The sequence below is a fragment of the Setaria viridis genome, chromosome 4, assembly GCF_005286985.2.
Source record: "Setaria viridis chromosome 4, Setaria_viridis_v4.0, whole genome shotgun sequence".
In the NCBI taxonomy this organism is placed as follows: domain Eukaryota; kingdom Viridiplantae; phylum Streptophyta; class Magnoliopsida; order Poales; family Poaceae; genus Setaria; species Setaria viridis.
The window spans coordinates 35,589,796-35,608,509 of NC_048266.2; the positions used below are offsets into that span (position 1 = coordinate 35,589,796).

General features: G+C 47.5%; 2 protein-coding genes across 2 annotated transcripts; both read left to right on the forward strand.

Annotated features, from left to right (window-relative positions):
* The first annotated feature begins 1,140 nt into the window (after positions 1 to 1,140).
* Positions 1,141 to 4,052, forward strand: LOC117853040 (ent-kaurene oxidase 2). The gene is made up of 8 exons (XM_034735391.2): positions 1,141 to 1,334; positions 1,667 to 1,827; positions 1,928 to 2,089; positions 2,208 to 2,348; positions 2,554 to 2,808; positions 2,897 to 3,055; positions 3,134 to 3,328; positions 3,471 to 4,052. The coding sequence occupies exons 1-8, from the start codon at positions 1,220 to 1,222 to the stop codon at positions 3,786 to 3,788; spliced, it is 1,506 nt and encodes a 501-aa protein (XP_034591282.1). The 5' UTR covers positions 1,141 to 1,219; the 3' UTR covers positions 3,789 to 4,052.
* Positions 4,053 to 6,850: 2,798 nt separating this feature from the next.
* Positions 6,851 to 11,328, forward strand: LOC117851887 (ent-kaurene oxidase 2). The gene is made up of 8 exons (XM_034733797.2): positions 6,851 to 7,060; positions 9,017 to 9,177; positions 9,260 to 9,421; positions 9,533 to 9,673; positions 9,861 to 10,115; positions 10,193 to 10,351; positions 10,430 to 10,624; positions 10,722 to 11,328. Exons 1-8 carry the CDS (start codon positions 6,910 to 6,912, stop codon positions 11,037 to 11,039), a joined length of 1,542 nt encoding a protein of 513 aa, XP_034589688.1. The 5' UTR covers positions 6,851 to 6,909; the 3' UTR covers positions 11,040 to 11,328.
* The last annotated feature ends 7,386 nt before the right edge of the window (positions 11,329 to 18,714 follow it).

Sequence of the window (18,714 nt, forward strand, 5' to 3'; positions counted from 1 at the left end):
GCGGCCCTCCCACACAGGCGTGCGAGCGCTGCCGGCGCGCGGGCCCTCCCTGGCTGGCCCCCCTAGCCGCTGGTGGTGTGGGGCCGGTGGCTCCCAGTAGCTACGGCGGCGAGCGTGAGGATCAGGATGAGGAGCAGCGTGGCTTCCTGATTCATGCTTGTTCATGGGTTTCTTATTACTTCCTATTTTTCGATTGTGCTTGTTGCTACGGTTATGCTTGTTGCAAACTATTTATTTTCCTTCCTTCCATCTTCTTACTTTTTTGGTGAAGGTGAATGCCAATGGTATACAATAGGTTCTAGCATATTTGTACAAAGCCCTTGAGAAGTTGTTTTATGAAATATGTTCGTAATTATTGGCTTGGTGGACACATAAGTTTATCGGATCAAAATCAGAAAAAGAAAAGTTCATGGTAATATCAACTAGAACATAAATTATTAGCTATTTTTTTAACGTTTTAGTCCCGTTTGGTAATAAGGGGTCACGTGCATGCGCATGCATAGCGGTCCCTTTAGTTCCGATTGGTATTGCCAACCGGGATTAAATGACGTCTTTAGTCCCGGGTGATGACCCGGAACTAAAGAGGAGGACCTTTAGTCCCGAATGATAAGTCCCGGTTAGTTTTTTCGAGAGATATTAGACTTATCAACCGGGACTAATGCGCGGTTTTCCACCTGTGGAATTCCCCCCTGCATGTTGTTAGTGGAGGGAACAATTAACTGACAGCAACAACACAATTAAGTGTTCATTAGCGCCAGTGGCGGAGCTGGCGTCGTCATTTCTATGCCTTGGGCCACTCATGCGAGCGCTTAAACCACATAAACTAACCCATGTAGCGATAGACACAATAGCGAAGATGGGAACCAAATCGAAACTACACTTTTACTCCTTTTTCTTTTATGGCTGAAGGAAAAAACAGAGGCTCGATGTGAGTCAATGGTTCTGCACAAAGAGGAAAAGTTTTGCTAGCCCAATCATATCATGCGTAGTAAAGTCTTCCACGTGCTTCTACCAAACCGGGGTTGAACTACACATATCTTTTCCACATCCCACGCCTAGCGACTAGCGATCGATCGACTCGCGTCCCTCCGGTCATTTCGTATGCTCTATATATACTAGTATAAGAAGAAGTGAAAGAACAGAAGCGCGCAGCGCCCCTCCCGTTCCGTCTCCACTCTCCACGCTTTACTTCCACTCCCCCGCGCCCTGCCGTTTCCCGATGGAGACTGTGTTGGCATCTGTCGCCGCCGCCGGCGGGATGGTCGCAGCGGCCGCGCTCGCCGCGGGGGCCAGCCGGGTCGCGGGGCAAAAGGACCGCCTCAACGCACCCCCAGGTGACAATGCTGCCCAATCACCCTTCCCTATAGGCTACAGCTACTTGATCCGTCCGCTCCATCAGGATAGAAACCAAGCCGGTGGAAGAACTAAACTCTCTCTATTCCTTTTACTACTAGAATAGAACCATACATACCCAGCACATGCATGACGCATGCACGCACCGTACTCATGAATGACCCCGATCCTAATTTTCTTGTTTCCTGGCTATCTATATGAATTGGCATTTTCTCCAGTTTACATCATTCAAACAGAAATATTCCAAATTCAGTATTCTTCAAGGAAGGAAACTAAAGCTTTGGTTAATTGTTATTATGGTGTTATCATACAGCTATTCCTGGTTTACCTATCATTGGGAACCTTCATCAGCTGAAAGAAAAAAAGCCTCATCAAACCTTTGCAAGATGGGCCCAAGTCTACGGGCCAATATACACTATAAGAAGTGGTGCATCTTCTATGGCTATCGTCAATTCAACTGAAGTTGCCAAAGAGGTAAAGTTCAAAGCTGAGCCTTTGCAATTATAGGAGTACAATATTTTTATGCTCTTCAGGGCAAAGTGTGACGGCTGATATTATGTTCTATCTCTTGCAGGCTATGGTTGCAAAGTTCCAATCCATATCTACTCGGAAACTACCCGCTGCAATTTCAGTGCTCAGTCGTGACAAAAAGATGGTTGCTACAAGCGACCATGGCGACTTCCATAAAATAGCGAAGCGCTATATTATGCTGAGCGTGCTGGGCGCTTCTGGCCAGGTATGGGTTATAACAAATTCAGTACCTAGCTACAGTTTTGCTGCAAGATTTTGAGTGTGTATAAGTCAAAATTTCTATCAAGTGAGGTTTAAAATTGGTGTGCTTGAACAAATTTCAGAAACAATTTCGGGGCATAAGGGACATGGTGATTGGTAACATGTTGAGCACCTTCCACGCATTGGTGGCTAATGACCCCAAAGCTCCTGTGAACTTCCGGGAAGTTTTCAAGGATGAGCTATTCCGCCTATCCTTGATTCAGGTAAGTTCATTTACTGGTTTACTTTTCGTGTCAATAACACTTTATAACTGTTATTAGCGCTTTATGAATTTTTACTGTCAGTCTGTCCCAGATAACCTGTTGAACAACTTCACATAGGTCTCTTGCATTCCTTAATACAAAATAGAATGTAAGAAGGATTCGTTTAGTTACTTCTATATTGAGGATATGTGTGCTGTAAATTCAGGCTTTAGGTGAGGATGTGAGCTCGATCTACGTAGAAGAGTTTGGGAAAATTATATCGAAGGAGGAAATCTACCAGATCGCTGTGGTTGACCCGCTGATGTGTGCTCTTGAGGTCGACTGGAGGGAGTTCTTCCCCTACCTCGGTTGGATTCCAAATCAGAGCTTTGACACAACAGTGAGTACAACAGAAGCTAGACGAACTGCAGTCGTACGAGCCTTGATCAATCAGCAGAAGAAAAGAATCGCACGCGGAGAGGTAATACATTGTCTACTTTGACAGTAACATTTGTAGGAAAACGAAAAGATTGTTTTTGAGTTATTGAATTATCAAACTCTGATTGCAGGCTCGGGTATCCTATCTGGACTTCCTGCTAGCACAGAATACACTGACTGATGAGCAAGTGACATCACTGATCTGGGAGGCAATCATAGAAGCTGCAGATACTACTCTGTCCACAACCGAATGGGCCATGTATGAGCTCTCCAAGAACCAAGAAAAACAGGTACATTTGGAAGTTTATTTTTTCACTGGTTTATGGAGCTACATACATATTCCTAATCACATCGATTGTGCACATCAGGAACGTCTTTACGAGGAAATTCAAGAGGTATGCGGCAATGAGACAGTCACTGAGGATGACCTCCCACGGTTACCTTACTTGAACGCGGTGTTCCATGAGACCCTTAGGCGTCATCCTTCAGTTTCAGTAGTGCCTCCACGATTTGTCCATGAGGATACCAACTTGGCTGGCTATGACATTCCAGCCGGCACAGAGGTAATAAACACAACACAATTGAGTTCTAATGCGTTTGTACGTAAATGTTGCCGGCTGACAATTGAGTTCTAATGCATCCGTCTAAAAATGTTGACTGCTGACAATATGATGTATTTCACTAATGCACCTCTAATCATTCCAGGTGATCGTCAACCTCTATGGATGCAACATGAACAAGAACGACTGGGACGAGCCGGAGGAATGGAAGCCCGAGAGGTTTCTGGATGGGAGGTTCGAGCGTGCGGACAAGTTTAAGACCATGGCCTTCGGCGCCGGAAGGAGGGTCTGTGCTGGCGCCACGCAGGCTACGAACATCTCGTGCACGGCCATGGCGAGGTTCGTGCAGGACTTTGCCTGGAGGCTCAAGGAAGGCGACGAGGGCAAGGATGGAACCATCCAGTTTACGACCAACAGGCTTTACCCTTTGCACGTGTACCTCACACCGAGAGGAAGGAAATGAGCGGCAGTCCTGGTCAAACGGTTTTGGTAACTTTGCTGTCGTTGCCTGTGTGTGGCGAAATGAACTTTTGGGATGAAAACTCTATGCTGTGTGGTAGGTTTTCTTCTGTGGGAAAAGGTCCAGCCATGACTAAGTATCGTACAGAGCGTGGACAGCACAAAACTTGCATCATATATAGTGAATAGATTGATATACAGGCCATGTTACACATATGTTTACTTGGTTACATGAATCTATACTATAATGTTCGAGTTGTTTCGAAAATATTTTTCACCCAAGGATCGTGCATACAAATCCCTCCGTTGCGCGATCGAGCATCGCACATTGCTACCCACGACAGCAATATATGATGAAACTATACATGGCCAAACGGGCTGCCCGGCCCGGCCTAGCACGGGCCTGTCCTGGCCTGGCCCGACCTGCATTGGCTCGGTCACAGTGGCAGGCTGGGCCGAGCCACCTGCCGTGCCATCTCATAGGCCTAGGCCCAACCCTTGTAGGGCTTATACGGTCGTGCCGGCCCAACGACCCGACATGCTAGGTGAGTCGGGCCACCCATTGCCCCGCTAAAAAAAACCTCCAAACCGATGACAATTGATGCATAAATACATATAACAAGTCCACATAGTTAGAATTTTGATGGTTTTCACATACATATAGTGATACACATATACAAGTTGTCATATATTGATATACATATAAGTATAATATGTTCACACAATCACAAATATAACTATTTTAAATGGGTGAGGGAAGATATAGCGGGCCAAACCGGGCCATCCAATTAAACAGGTTGTGCCAGTGCCGGCCCGCGGGTCGTGGCAGCGGCCCAAGATTGGCCCGACATACCGAGCCGTTCTGGCCCGGGCCCATCCTTAATTGGGCCAGGCCATGCTGGTGCTGGGCCAAATCATGTTGGGCCTCATGCCGCCCGTTAGGCCCAGCCCGTTTAGCCATGTATAGATGAATACTCCGCGCAGGTGTTTTCAAACCTGATTTTTATTGTTTTCTCACCCACCCTCAACATACCCACCTTGTGTACACACTTTTGGGTGGTCTCGGCGTCCCCTCCCACGCATCTACCCATGCGCACATGCCCTGGCAAGTTCCCACGTTGCCCGTACTCCCGCACAATCCCACCTTTCCACCAACTCTCGAATGTTCTTGCACCTATCCACACACCATCCTACATGGCCACCAACTCATTTGAATTTTGGATCTCACCACCTCCGTTTCCAGTTTAAATTGTATGTCTCTGGTAGACTTTCAAATCCTTTAAATATTTATACATGATATTATTACTCATAATGTCACTATATATGCATGAAACTAGATGCTAGCATACATATATGTAGATAACATTCAGTTTTCTTTATAAAACCGGGTGTGGCATAAAAGATAACTACAGCGCATCTAGTTGAGAGAACAATGATATTGAGATAAATTGCTAAGTACTTCTATGTTCTTCAATCACCTCTAGAGCACAGGAATGCACACTTCATGGGATGAGAAGGGAGCTGTCACATACATACACCTCTCTTATGGGCGCCTACCAGCCCTAGCCACTCTCATGTGGTGGATCCGAGGCGGTGCTAGTTTGGGAGGAGTGGCACCATGCTGGTCGAGGAGGGAGTTGTGGTGCCTGTTGGAGAGAGCAGTGGCGCCGTGCGGATCCGAGCTAGTGTCGGTTAGGAAGGGACAGCGTTATGTGGATCTGGCAGGCAAGCAGCGGTGGCAGCAATGTCGGGGCCTAGGTTTAGGGCCAATAGAGGAAATGAGGACATGTCAACTTCAAAATAAAGGTGCGGCTTACAACTTGAAGCACAAAGGTAACATGCGTTGGTAACCTGTTACCAATGTATTATCATTTGCAATGTGCTTCAATGAAGCCCGTTACAAACTTGCAAAGCGAAGAAACGCTTTTTTAGTAACGGGCTTTGGTAATGCCTGTTACCAATGCCATTGGTAACGAGCGTTGTTAATATCCGTTACATTTTACGTGTCAAACGTAATGGGTGTCATGGTGGCTGGGGTTCGAGTCCCGACTTCAATGTCTTATTAGTAACATGGATTATTGAGCCCGTTACTTATTCCACATTACTTAAAACACGTTTTCACGTAGTGAAATACACAATTTTTTATGTTAGTGATGATAACCAAAAAACTCACATGACCTCCTTCAGTATGCAAGCAAGAATAATTTTTAAATTCACACCACCAACTCTTTTTTTCTACCCCTCTGTTCCAAATTGTTTCTATATTATTATATATATCTAGATGCATAATAATATTTATAAACTAAAAAAGTCAAAATAACTTATTTATGAATCTAGAAAAAAAAAACGACCTGCAATTTGGAACGAAGGGGGTATTATTTATCATTGCCCCTTTTCAAATTTGCTCTTGCTTGATGAGTGCGTTAACTCCGTTATGATACGTCCGCTTACAGTTGATTGCCATGTTTGGATTAGTGCTATTATTACGTGGTCTTGATGTTGACTGCAGAGACTTCTTCCCGTACCTCCATTAAGATCCGAAACAGGAGCTTTTCAAACAGAGTGCCTGCTAGGCTGCTCCAGTAACGAAGCATAGTAGTAGACGTACGTGTTAAAATAACATTATGCACCTATATACCCGTCGCGCCAGTAAAGTAGGCGTAACGACTGGAACCAGATCGGCGATTAACTACACTTTTACCCCCTTTTTTTTCTCGCTGAGCCTTTAGCAAAAACAGAGGCTCGATCTGATTGAACACCGTTAGACTGTTACTAAGATCGGACGCAAATAGAATAGTATTGCAGGAAAGAAAAGTTTACTAGCCCCACCATATCACGCACGGTCTCCCGTCACGTGTTTCGACTTTCGACCAAGCCGTGGTTGACGGTGAACACGACCTCTAACTATCGGGCTTGCTCCTCGCTCACTCATCAGTCCTCGCCTCAGCGGCATGTGTCGCGGAGCGCGCTCTTTTCCACCTCACGCTTGGCGACCGGTGACTCCGGTCCTCTGTTTCTCTTCGTATAAGAAGAAGAACAGAACGTCCCCTCGCTCCCGTATCCACGTCCACGGGGCTCCAGTCTACACGAACGACAGCGCAGCGCACTCGATCGAGCCGTCCCCGATGGAGACCATGTTGGCATCCCTCGTCCCCGCAAGCGGCACGGCGGCGGCGGCGGCGGCTGCCGGAGGGCTGGTCGCGGCGGCGGCGGCCGCGCTCGTCGCGGGGGGCGGCCGACTGGTGGGGCAAAAGGACCGCCTCAACGCGCCCCCAGGTGACCATCCCCACTTACCCTGGCCCCCGTTCCTTCCGGATAGAAATAGAAACCACACTGGTGGAAGCACCGAGCTCTCTCTATTCATGATACATACAAGTACGGTGCGCATACATTATATACTACCACATTCATGATGCATGCACGCACGCACTCGTACTCGTGAATGCATGATATATCCTATTGTTCTTGTTTCCTAGGTACTCCATCCATTTCAAATTGTAGTTTATTTTGGCTTTTCTAAGTTCGTAGATATTATTATACATCTAGATATATACACTAAATCTAGGTGCATAACAAAAAGCTAAAAACTATGCACCTAAAAAGCCAAAATGACCTACAATTTGGGATGGATGGAGTATAAATTATAGTCCTTTTAGTTTCTCTAGTTACATAATTTTTAGCTATGCACTTATATATACGCTATATCTATATACATAATGAATATTATGTACATAGAAAACGCAAAACAACCTATAATTTGGAATAGTATATAAATGAATGGGATGAATTGGTCTAATTCTTATTAAAATTTCATAGGACGATTCATATAATCAACCCATTTCAATTTAAAAGTGAATTGATTACACAACAAAATTAACATCCCTCAAATCTCGAATAAGGGGTTGGCCAGGGAAGGTATAGCACTCCTCCTGTTTTTATATAGATGACGTTTAGAATAAAGCTAATTAGTTCATTAGAACTGAAGGAGCATAATAAATCAATTACATTACATTGGCAAACTTTTTCCCATATAAACTCCTTTTTATAATAACAAAAGATAATTATCAATTGGCTATAGGATCAATCATATTTTTTTAGAAAAAGGAAATTGTTTATAGCCTCTACAACCTCACACAATAAAATTTTTTACAACATTCTCAGCTGATAATAAATTGGGAAATGAGTATACACATAGAAGTTACATGTTCGGTCACTCCGCTTGCATATGCGGATGGATGGCCTTGACATTCTTTCTCACATTTATCAGCATGGTTTCTAATGCTACAAAAGGAATTAATAGCTTTCTTTTGGGGTGGGGGGGGGGTTTAATGGATTTTCATTAGTCTAAAGTGTTTACTTTATCATATTTATTTTGTGACTGTACTTGAGCATGTTTTTCATTAAGAGAAAGGAAGCAATACAACCTACATGCTGGACTCACCCAAAAATGGCGAGAGCGGGCTGGAAAGAAGTGTATACTTTATCATTCATTTTGAGTGTTTCAACTTCCCATCTAGAAATGTACTACTCCCTCCGTCCCAAATTATAGGTCGTTTTAGCTTTGTTAGATTCATAGACTTTATTATGCACTTAGATATACCCCATGTCTAGATGCATAATAATATCTATGCATCTAGAAAAGCCAAAATGATCTATAATTTGGAACCGGTGGAGTAGTATACTATTTCCACGCTCTGCTTCTGTCAACTATACTAGTCAACAGTAGACCACGCACAATACTTTCCGCAGGACATGCCAAATACTTGCAGTGCCCTTGTGGTCAAGCAGATTGACTTTTGGAGTGTTAGTCTGGCAGGAAGAGATAATCTTAGCCAGCTGCGCTAGTGGTTTGAAATTGAGTAGGAAAGGTTGACTTGTGACTCACTCCTTGAGCCAAGTTGGAGAGAAGCCTTCAAACGTCTCTGGTCGCAGTTAACAAGAGATAAAGATAGCAACTCCTTCACACACCACCGAATTCCGCCATGCATGTTATTTGTGGAGGGAACAATGAACTGACAGCAATAACACTATTAAGTGTTCATTATCGCCACTTAATTTCGTCCGCATATTTTGCTCTTACATGAGTGCAGTAGCTCCATTATCTCCCTTAACAGTTAGATCGGCATAGTTCTGATTACGTCATTCAAACAGACATATTTCAAATTCAGTCTTCTTCGAGGTGGAAAATAAACTAAATGTTTGGTTACTTGTTATTGTGGTGTTATCATACAGCTGTTCCTGGTTTACCGATCATTGGGAACCTTCATCAGCTGAAAGAAAAAAAGCCTCATCAGACCTTTGCAAGATGGGCCCAAGTCTACGGGCCAATATACACTATAAGAACAGGTGCTTCTTCTGTGGCTGTCCTCAATTCAACAGAAGTTGCTAAAGAGGTAAGTTCGTTCGAAGCTGTGCCTTTTTTCACAATTTTACGTTACTGACTGATATGCCCTTCGGGGCAAGTGTGGCTTGCAGGCTATGGTTGCAAAGTTCTCATCAATATCTACTCGGAAGCTATCTAATGCATTGTCAGTGCTCACTTGTGACAAAAAGATAGTTGCTACAAGCGACTATGGCGACTTCCATAAAATGGTGAAGCGCTATGTAATGGTGAGCATGCTGGGCGCTTCTAGCCAGGTATGGGTTATAACAATTCCAGCACCTGCAGTTTTAATACAAGATTATGAGTGTATAAGTCAAAATCTCTATCAAGTGAGGTGTAAACTGGTGTGATTGCACAAACTTCAGAAACAATTTCGGGGCATAAGGGACATGGTGATTGATAACATGCTAAGCACTTTCCACACATTGGTGACTGATGATCCCAAAGCTGCTCTGAACTTCCGGGAAGTTTTCAAGAATGAGCTGTTCCGCCTATCCTTAATTCAGGTAAGTCTACATTTACTGATTTACTGTTCTTGCCAGTAATTCTCTATAACTGTTAGTAGCCCTTTCTGGATGTTAACTGTCAGCCTATCCCAGATAACCTGTCTCCTGCAATTACTACAAAATATATAGAATGTATGAAGGATTCGTTTAGTTACTTGTATATTGAGAACGTGTGCTGTAAATTCAGGCTTTAGGTGAGGATATGAGCTCGGTCTACGTAGAAGAGTTTGGGAAAACTATATCAAAGGAGGAAATCTACCAGACCACTGTGGTTGACCTGATGATGTGTGCTCTTGCGGTCGATTGGAGGGATTTCTTCCCATACCTCCGTTGGATTTCAAACAGGAACTTTGAAACAAAAGTGAGTACAACAGAAGCTAGGCGAACTGCAGTGATACGAGCCTTGATCAATCAGCAGAAGAAAAGAATCGCACGCGGAGAGGTATGTAATACTTAGTCTACTTTGACAGTAAAGTTTGTTCTCGAGTTATTGAATTAATTATCAGTCTCTGATTACAGGCTCGGGTATCCTATCTGGACTTCCTGGTAGCACAGAATACACTGACTGATGAGCAAGTGACAACACTGGTCTGGGAGGCAGTCATAGAAGCTGCAGATACTACTCTTGTCACAACCGAATGGGCCATGTATGAGCTCTGCAAGAACCAAGAAAAACAGGTACATTTGGAAGTTTATTTTTTCACTGGTTTCTGGAGCTACATACATATTGCTAATCACATCGATTGTGCACATCAGGAACGTCTTTTCGAGGAAATTCAAGAGGTATGCGGCGATGAGACAGTCACTGAGGATGACCTCCCACGGTTGCCTTACTTGAATGCGGTGTTCCATGAGACCCTTAGGCGTCATCCTCCAGTTTCACTAGTGCCTCCACGATTTGTCCATGAGAACACCACCTTGGCTGGCTATGACATTCCAGCCGGCACAGAGGTAATCATCACAACAATTGGGTGCTGACATCAGAGTTCTAATGCATTTGCGTAAAAATGTGTGATTGCTGACATGACAATATCTCTAATCATTCCAGCTGATCATCAACCTTTACGGATGCAACATGAACAAGAATGATTGGGACGAGCCCGAGGAATGGAAGCCAGAGCGGTTTCTGGATGGGAGGTTTGAGCAGGCGGACATGTTTAAGACCATGGCCTTCGGCGCCGGGAGGAGGGCCTGCGCTGGCGCCACGCAGGCGACGAACATCGCGTGCACGGCCATCGCGAGGTTCGTGCAGGACTTCGCCTGGAGGCTCAAGGAAGGCGACGAGGACAAGGACGACACCATCCAGCTTACGACCAACAGGCTTTACCCGTTGCACGTGTACCTCACACCGAGAGGAAGGAAATAAGCGGCTGTCACTCCTGGGCAGGTTGCTTGACGGTTCTGGTAATTTTGCTGTTGCGTGTGTGTGGTGAAATGAAGTTCTGGGATGAAAATCTATAGGGTTTTCGTCCGTGGAAAAAATGTCCACCAATACAGTATCATATAGAGCCTGGACATAAAACTTGCAGCATATATAGTGAATAGGTTAATATAGAGCATACAGGTTCATGTTATTGTTACCCTGATGTTTACTTGCTTGGTTCCATGAATGATAATATGATATATGCCGCTATAGTCTTGGTTGCTCCGTTGAACCTTTGTTGCAGAGTGATTATATAGTCCTCCTTTTGAGGAGAAGGGGGGGAGAGCATCCCACCTTTTCATTTATTATGAAGCTTCTTGCAAGGTCATTAAACATATATAGGAAAAAGTCCATTTTACTCTTCTCACCTATTCACTTTATCCATCCCACCCCTAACGTAAAAGTTAGCTTAATTTAGTCCCTCCTTCTATTGATACCGGATCAATTTAACCCCTAAGCAGGATTCACAATTGATTTTGTCTACATGGCATGGTTTTGACCGGTCCCTAATCATTTTGACTGCCATGTAATCTGGAGGTCAATAGTGTGACGTGGAAATGTTGCACGTTGCGTCCTGAGCCAAGCCGATCGGAGCCGAAGCGTTGTCGCACGTCGAACTAGCCAGCGCCCATTCGTCACTCGTGCACCATCCGAGCCGAGCCTGGCATCACAGGCTCACAGCCGTGGATGCATCTCGTTAGTTGTAACTTGTAAACTGGAGGCCCAACCAAGCATGCTCATGCTGACGTGCAACTGCAACAAAAAGACAAATAAGGACAAATTGAGTAACTGACTGGCCAGTCTTAGCTGTTCTGCATTATTTGCATTTACAAAGAGCCACACAAAACCATGAAGAAGCACCATTATTCCTTTTGCATTTAGAATTGCCAAACCGATACATAACTTCTTAATTTCTGATACACTTCTGAAACATCATTGTAGTGCCGTAAGTGGAAACAGGAAAATATGCAGTATTTTAGTGCTATCAGGTTAACACTTTTAGACGGCACACCAAAGCTATCAAATACATAGGAGGGATGTATAGAAGTTCAAAATATCACAAAACAAATTATAGCTTATAAAAGCAGTCACTGTCAGTTCACGGCTTCATATTTTGGCTTCCAAAATGCTATCACTTTCACTTGATAGCCTGCAGTGGGCATTCTCACCAATAGCTTTCATAGTAATATGAGGCCTAACACCTACATAATTGGAAAAATGGTAAAATGATCGCAACTTTAAAACTTTTGGTTGATGGTTTCAGTTGACTTCTTCTTGTGTATGTGCTCCAATCTACAGACAGAAATACAATTAAGTTTAACTGTTTAAGTAATGTTGCCACTGGAAGATAACGAAGAGAACCATGTCCACAATGAAAACCTTAATGCCAACATACCTGGAATATTATAGTTACTCTCAAACGCTTTTCACTTGCAGCATTTAGTAGTTGCATTCTTTCTTCTCTTACTAACCTGACACAGCAAACCCATCATAGTTAGTAGAGTAACAAGGCAACGACAAAAAACAGAACAAAAGTGAACAAGAAACAAGGCAACAGAACAAAAAACAGAATATTGTAGTTACTCTCAAACCCAGTTCGCTCTCAAACCCAGTTCGCTATTGATCAAGAACTTAGTCTAGTCTAATATTAGTTTGGTTATGTTTATCAGCTTTGGCTGCCAAAAAAGGACGAAGAAGATACAGTAGTACCAATGACACTAGTATCATAGTATGATGTAGCATACAAGATTCAGGAAAGATCACTAATCGTCCAAATAAACTTACAGGTTGTACCAAACAATGTACTCTAAAGAAATAATGCATGTGCACATACATGTAATTTAAGTCGATCGAGTAATTGGCATCTACATACATGAAAATTCACTTACCATCGTAACTCCACTATTGATGTCAGCATTCAGCAATTCAAGAAATTGGAATAAGTGATTGCATTAAGGAAGCTAACAAGTTTAGGAGCTAACTAAAAGCAAGGCTTGCAGTTAGTCATTGGATGACCATATGAAGACTGACAAAACTAAAGAAGTTGTTACTAACGAAACTGAATCTGAATCTCTACAGACTACATTCGTGATACCTGAGATGGCAAATTTGCAAAAGAATCTCAATCAATCCATCCCTCCAACAAATTAGCCTACCCACCATGCATTTGGAACCCTACAACATCTCAATTAATAATCCATCTCATGGAGAACTTGCCCTACCCACCATGCAGCAACAATCCTAGCTGACTGTCATCCAATATTGCAGAAAAATCAGTACCCTAAATTTCAAATCACTCACCTCAGTCCCGTCATGGTCCACGATCCACCGGCGTCGTTCCAATGGTCCAGTTCCTTTAGCGGCGGAGATGATGAGCAACCATGAGCGGAGAACAGAACTGAGCAGGGAGAGATGGGTGCGATGGGATGTGGTACTTGGGCGGTTCACGTCTCGCAGGAGTTGAGGCGATGCGGCTCGTCTTGGCGATGGCTTGCTCAAGCCATTTCTAAATGTTAAGCGGTGACGAAGCAAAATGGCTCGGCTTAGGCACAAACCTACCACGTCACACACCCAAACAAGTTTGACACTGGTCAAAATCATGCCACGTAGGCAAAAATCGAGCGTGACTCCTGCTTAGGGGTTAAATTGATCCGGTATCAATAGAAGGAGGGACTAAATTAAGCCAACTTTAATGTTAGGGGGTGGGATGGACAAAATTAATAGGTGAGGAGAGTAAAATAGACTTTTTCCTTAAACATAAGGTTCAACAATTTTACAAAACCCAACCCAACACAACACAATACCTAGAGAACCGATAGGACAACATGATAGCGCAAAACACCCCCACAATGCAAATCTAGAACCAAAGATTAAGATAAAAAACCAACACACTCAACCATATGGGGGCAAGACACCTTTTCACTGGTCTATGTTACCACCCAACAAAACTATACTCTGTCGATCCCCATTCCGCAACTGTAGAGCATTGAGTTGAAGAGCCAACAAACGACAGTCTTGATTGCGATACCTTGGAAGGCCATCCGGGATCCAATTGACACCCTTCTACGTCCTTTCTGGGAAGGAAACCACAAAGGAGGAAGAGCCATCGAGAGGAGAACGAGAAGATCCAATAGAGGGGATCATGATCCCGCTAACCCAGCATATGATGAGGCAGTGCAATCAAGGAAGGAGGATGTTGACAAAGCAGAGGCGTTGGCAATAAACACTTCCCTACTCAAGGTGGAAGCGAACAATAGGGTGAGGGAGGGTGAGATCTTAACAACAGTACGAACACCTTGGCAGCAGGAGGGAGCAACTCCGGCTTCATTGGGAGCATGCAGCAGTAGCACGTGGGCAGCCTTCATGGAAGAGAACGGCACCCTAAGACGTCACCATTGTTGTTACCGACGCGATGCGGGGCTTGGATTTCTCCTTGCAGTTTCTAGCCCACCTACCGTGGCCGCACCAGCACTAGGATGGGGGAATTTTGACAATGCCTCCACTGAGGAGAGTGGCACCCGCCGTTGTCAAACTCGGCACAAAGCTAGGAGAGGATTTCTCCTTGTAGATTCCGCCTGAGCTGGCTCCCAGAACCATCACCGTGGCACCGTGCGCCACTAGCCGCGTAGTCCAGCGCACAAAGATCGTCGTAGTTGCTAGGGCACGCGCCCGCACGGCCGGGCAGCTCACGAGCTCAAGCCTCCGCAATTACTCGCGGCGGCCTCTCGAGGCTGCAACTGAGGTGGAGGTGTGGAGCGTCACAGCTGCTGACCATGGTGATCCAGATCTAGCTGACACAGGGGGGAGCTTGGGGTGGACGAGCTGCTGCTGTTGGCCTGATCCAGCCGGCTTTGTGGCAGATCCGTGGGCTGAGCCTCCCGTTGAGCCAAATCCGGCCATCCCCAGCCAGTCCACGCTGAAGCTTCGACCATGCCTAGCTGCGGCAATGACTAGCGAGCACGCGGCGCGACGAAGGTCCCGCCGCCATCGTCAGTGCGGCCCCGCGTGTGGTGGCGAGACCTCGCGCGCCTGGCAGAACCTCGGCCATGGGACCCCGCACACCAGCAAGAGCGGCGTGCCCAGCGAGATCCGGCCGTGGGGATGCCGAGTCTGGCCGCCGTTAGTCCGCTGCCCAGAGCTACTTCTGAACTCCAAAATGTCTCGGGGAACTCGGGGAAGAGGGAAAGAGACCTTGCCGCCGCTGTCCCTGTAGCCGAGTAGGCTTCCACTAGCCTACTCGAGCGGCAGCGAGGGAGAGGGACACGAGAGTATAGATGGCCAAACGGGCGGCCCAGCTCGGCTTGGCACGAGCCCGATTAGGCTTGGCCTAGTTAGGCATGCACAGTAATCGTGCCGGCCCACGTGCCGAAGGAAAAGCCCAAGACCGGCCTGGTGCCTTCTTAGGCGGGCCGTGCCGGCACACTAACCCGGCGAGCCTTAACGGCCTCGCCGTGCCCATGCCCAGCTCGTGGCACGGCTCCGGCTCCTCCTTCTCGGCTGGGAAGGCAGCGGCGAAGGGTCGTGGGAGTAGGCGGCGAAGGGGCGCGGGGAGGCAGCGGAGGGCCGCGGGAGGAGGCGGCGCCAGAGGGGCGCAGCCGCATGGAGGAAGCGGCCGGCTGGGCCGCCGGGGGCAGGGGGAGGCGGCGGAGGTCGCGACGAGCGAGGGGCCGGCCGGTCGGGCCGCCGAGGGTAGGCGGAGGCGTTGGAGGACGTCACGAGAGAGGAGCCGGCCGGCGGGGGCAAGGGAAGGTGGCAGAGGGTGCTGCAAGCCCGCGAGTGAGGAGCCGGCCGGCCGGGGGCAGGGGGAGGCGGCGGAGGGCGAGGGAGCGAGGGAGGCGGCCATCGGCGGGATGAACGGGGGAGCGGGATGAGGCGGAGGTGGCCGGGAAGAGGAAGGGTTTCGGCCGGGGGAGGCATAAATGGCTAGGTTATATATGGGCTGGCCTTTTAGCCGGGCCAAAATAGGCCTGTTAGGTCTAAACAGGCCGTGTCGCCTGTTGCTGTCCCACGGGCTAGATGGGCCAGGCCATGTCAGGCCAGCCCACGGGCTGAGGCAGCAGCCCAGGCCCAACCTGGCCTGCAAGGCCACCGTGCCAGGCCGGGCTTGGACCGGCCTAAAATGTCGTGCCGTGGGCCGACCCACGAGCCACGGGCCAAATGGCCAACTATACGCGGGAGGAGGGGGCTTGCAGCGTGGCGGCTCGGGTGGCGCCCGAGTCACCCGCTACGTGGGGGCCTGGCTCTTGCCCGGCTCAGCCCTCAGGTGCGTGCTTTGCGTTCCCAATTGCGCGTCAGAGAGAATCTCAAACTGTTTGGCAAATTCATCTGAAAATGAGAGTCCGTTTAACAACTCGTCGGAAGTATAACATAGCTTTTGTAAACCTAAGAAAACAATTTGGAACCCAGCCTATATATGTAAACTGAAAATAGAAGAGTACATAAACATCCTCACTTCTCTAAGTACCACACTAAATCAATGATCGCCCAAAGTATCAGCACAGTTGCGAGTCGTCTGACATCTCATTTGCTACAAACTCTCATGCAGAAGCAGAACGCGGAGTGAAATGCAATTTGGGCTTTGCATAAGTATTTCTTATTGTCATTATACATTCTGGCCTTAGACTAACCGCACCGCGCGCCTGGAAGCCAGTCTGTAAACGCGCCGCGCGCCTGGAAGCCAGTCTGTAAACGCACCGCGCGCCTGGAAGCCAGTCTGTAAACGCGCCGCGCGCCTGGAAGCCGCGCACCTGGAAGCCAGTCTGTAAACGCGCCGCAACGCACGCGGTACGCTACCGTGCGACCGGTAGACCAGAGCAGCAGGCGAACGATAAAGACTGTAGCAGAAAGAGAGAGAGAAAGGGGAGGGAGGGGAATAAAATATGGAATAGTACGTATAGAGTATGGGATAGAGATAACACGAGCGCGGGAGAAATGGTTATTGAGTAGAGAATATCGATGACTAGGATAGAATATTTCTTTTAAGAAATAGTAATAGAGGTTCACGAGTGCGCGGATAACCTTACTCCCAGGCCGTACATCCTACACCGTCTGTTTTCTAATCAAAGAAACCATGCGAATTAGGCCCAGGCCAGGAACTATCCCAACCTCACGCATTTCTACTACCCTACTCTTCAGTTATGCTGTGAAGGCTCGGCTGCCAAGAATAGGACGCCGAGTTCCCCGGCGAGGCGCCTGCGACTCGCCGCCGCCGCCGCCGTCCCGGCGACCCTCCTGCTAGCGCCTTCCCGTTCTCCTTATTAATGGTCTCCTTCACGTCTAGCTTCCTGGCCATCTCGGCCTTGCCGCTGTGGCCGACGCCTTCACGGGGCCTCTGCGACTGCGCCCGCTGCCCACCGCCGCCGCCCGCCAGGCACCGGAACCACCTCCTGCCGCCGCCGACCTTGTACCCCCTCTCGCTGGCGAGGTGCCACTTCAGCGTCACGGCCCCGCTGCCGCCGCGCCTGCCAGTTCCGCCGGCGGCGACCGCGCCGCGGGAGGAGGAGGCGGCGGCGGCGGAGTACTTCTGCAGCCTCCGCACGGTGCTGCACGGCACGACGTAGTACTTGTGCCCGGGCTGCAGAACGGCGTCCGGCGCGGCGACTGCGCCGGCGGGCTCCCGGAACACGTCCGGCCGCGCCACGCAGAACCGCGGGTGCCGCGCCATCACGTCCCCGGCCGGCGTGGGGCGGTCCAGCAGCTCGACGTGGCCGCCCGGGAACACCAGCTTCACGTGCTGGCCGCGCGCCGCGTTCCGGGAGCAGCCGAACCAGCTCGCCATGGCCGCCGTGTGGTTTGGCTCATTAGCTCCCTCGTGCGTGCGGACAAGAAGCCCTTTTATAGCTGGGCAGGTCTCCATACGACATACGTCGTGTGTGACGAGATGAATAGTGACGGGTGGGTTTTGCCTGTCATTCTATCGTAAGAGTGCGTGTTGGAGCAAGATGCCAAAAATGCCATCGTAGTTGCCATTCGGTTTGTGCTTTTGTTGTTTGCTGGCGTTGTATCTTGGACTCTGATGAGCGCTTGTGTTCATAGTTTGACGATGGTAACAAGGAGGTCTTGAGGTACCGAAGTCTGAATGATTGGGTCAAAATCACATTGATGTTGAGTATTTGGCTCTATTTTCTACGGAGGAGACTAGTTGACTTCCGTGCTCCCTCCCTTCCAAATTGTAGATCGTTTTGACTTTTCTAGGTTCATAGATATTATTATGCATCTAGATATAGTAGTTTTCTAGATTCATAGATATTATTATGCATCTAGATATATGAACCTAGAAAAGCCAAAACGACCTATAATTTGGAACGGAGGGAGAACGGAAATAGTGATGTGTCAATAATAAGGTCTCGCTATTTGCCAATTGCTTGAAATTTGCAAAAGAACATCTAAAATTTTACTAATGCTAAATGCAGTGAGGAAGTAAGGATTATTTAAGATAGCCGGAAAGGTCTTCCTCTCTTTGACTGTCACCGCTAGACAAACGATTATTGGTCTCGGTTAGGAAACCTCATTGATCGGTTCCCCAACCAAAACTAATGCTCCTTTTTTCACGCGAAATATACGCATGCGTGGTACGTGGGATTCAAACCCACGATCTCAAGCCTCGCGCGTAGCTTCC

Coding starts and splice junctions, on each gene's coding strand:
- LOC117853040 (XM_034735391.2), top strand. CDS start 1,220: ATGGAGACTGTGTTGGCATCTGTCGCCGCCGCCGGCGGGATGGTCGCA. Junction 1,335..1,666: donor CCGCCTCAACGCACCCCCAG/GTGACAATGCTG, acceptor GTTATCATACAG/CTATTCCTGGTTTACCTATC. Junction 3,329..3,470: donor ACATTCCAGCCGGCACAGAG/GTAATAAACACA, acceptor TAATCATTCCAG/GTGATCGTCAACCTCTATGG.
- LOC117851887 (XM_034733797.2), top strand. CDS start 6,910: ATGGAGACCATGTTGGCATCCCTCGTCCCCGCAAGCGGCACGGCGGCG. Junction 9,178..9,259: donor CAACAGAAGTTGCTAAAGAG/GTAAGTTCGTTC, acceptor TGTGGCTTGCAG/GCTATGGTTGCAAAGTTCTC. Junction 10,625..10,721: donor ACATTCCAGCCGGCACAGAG/GTAATCATCACA, acceptor TAATCATTCCAG/CTGATCATCAACCTTTACGG.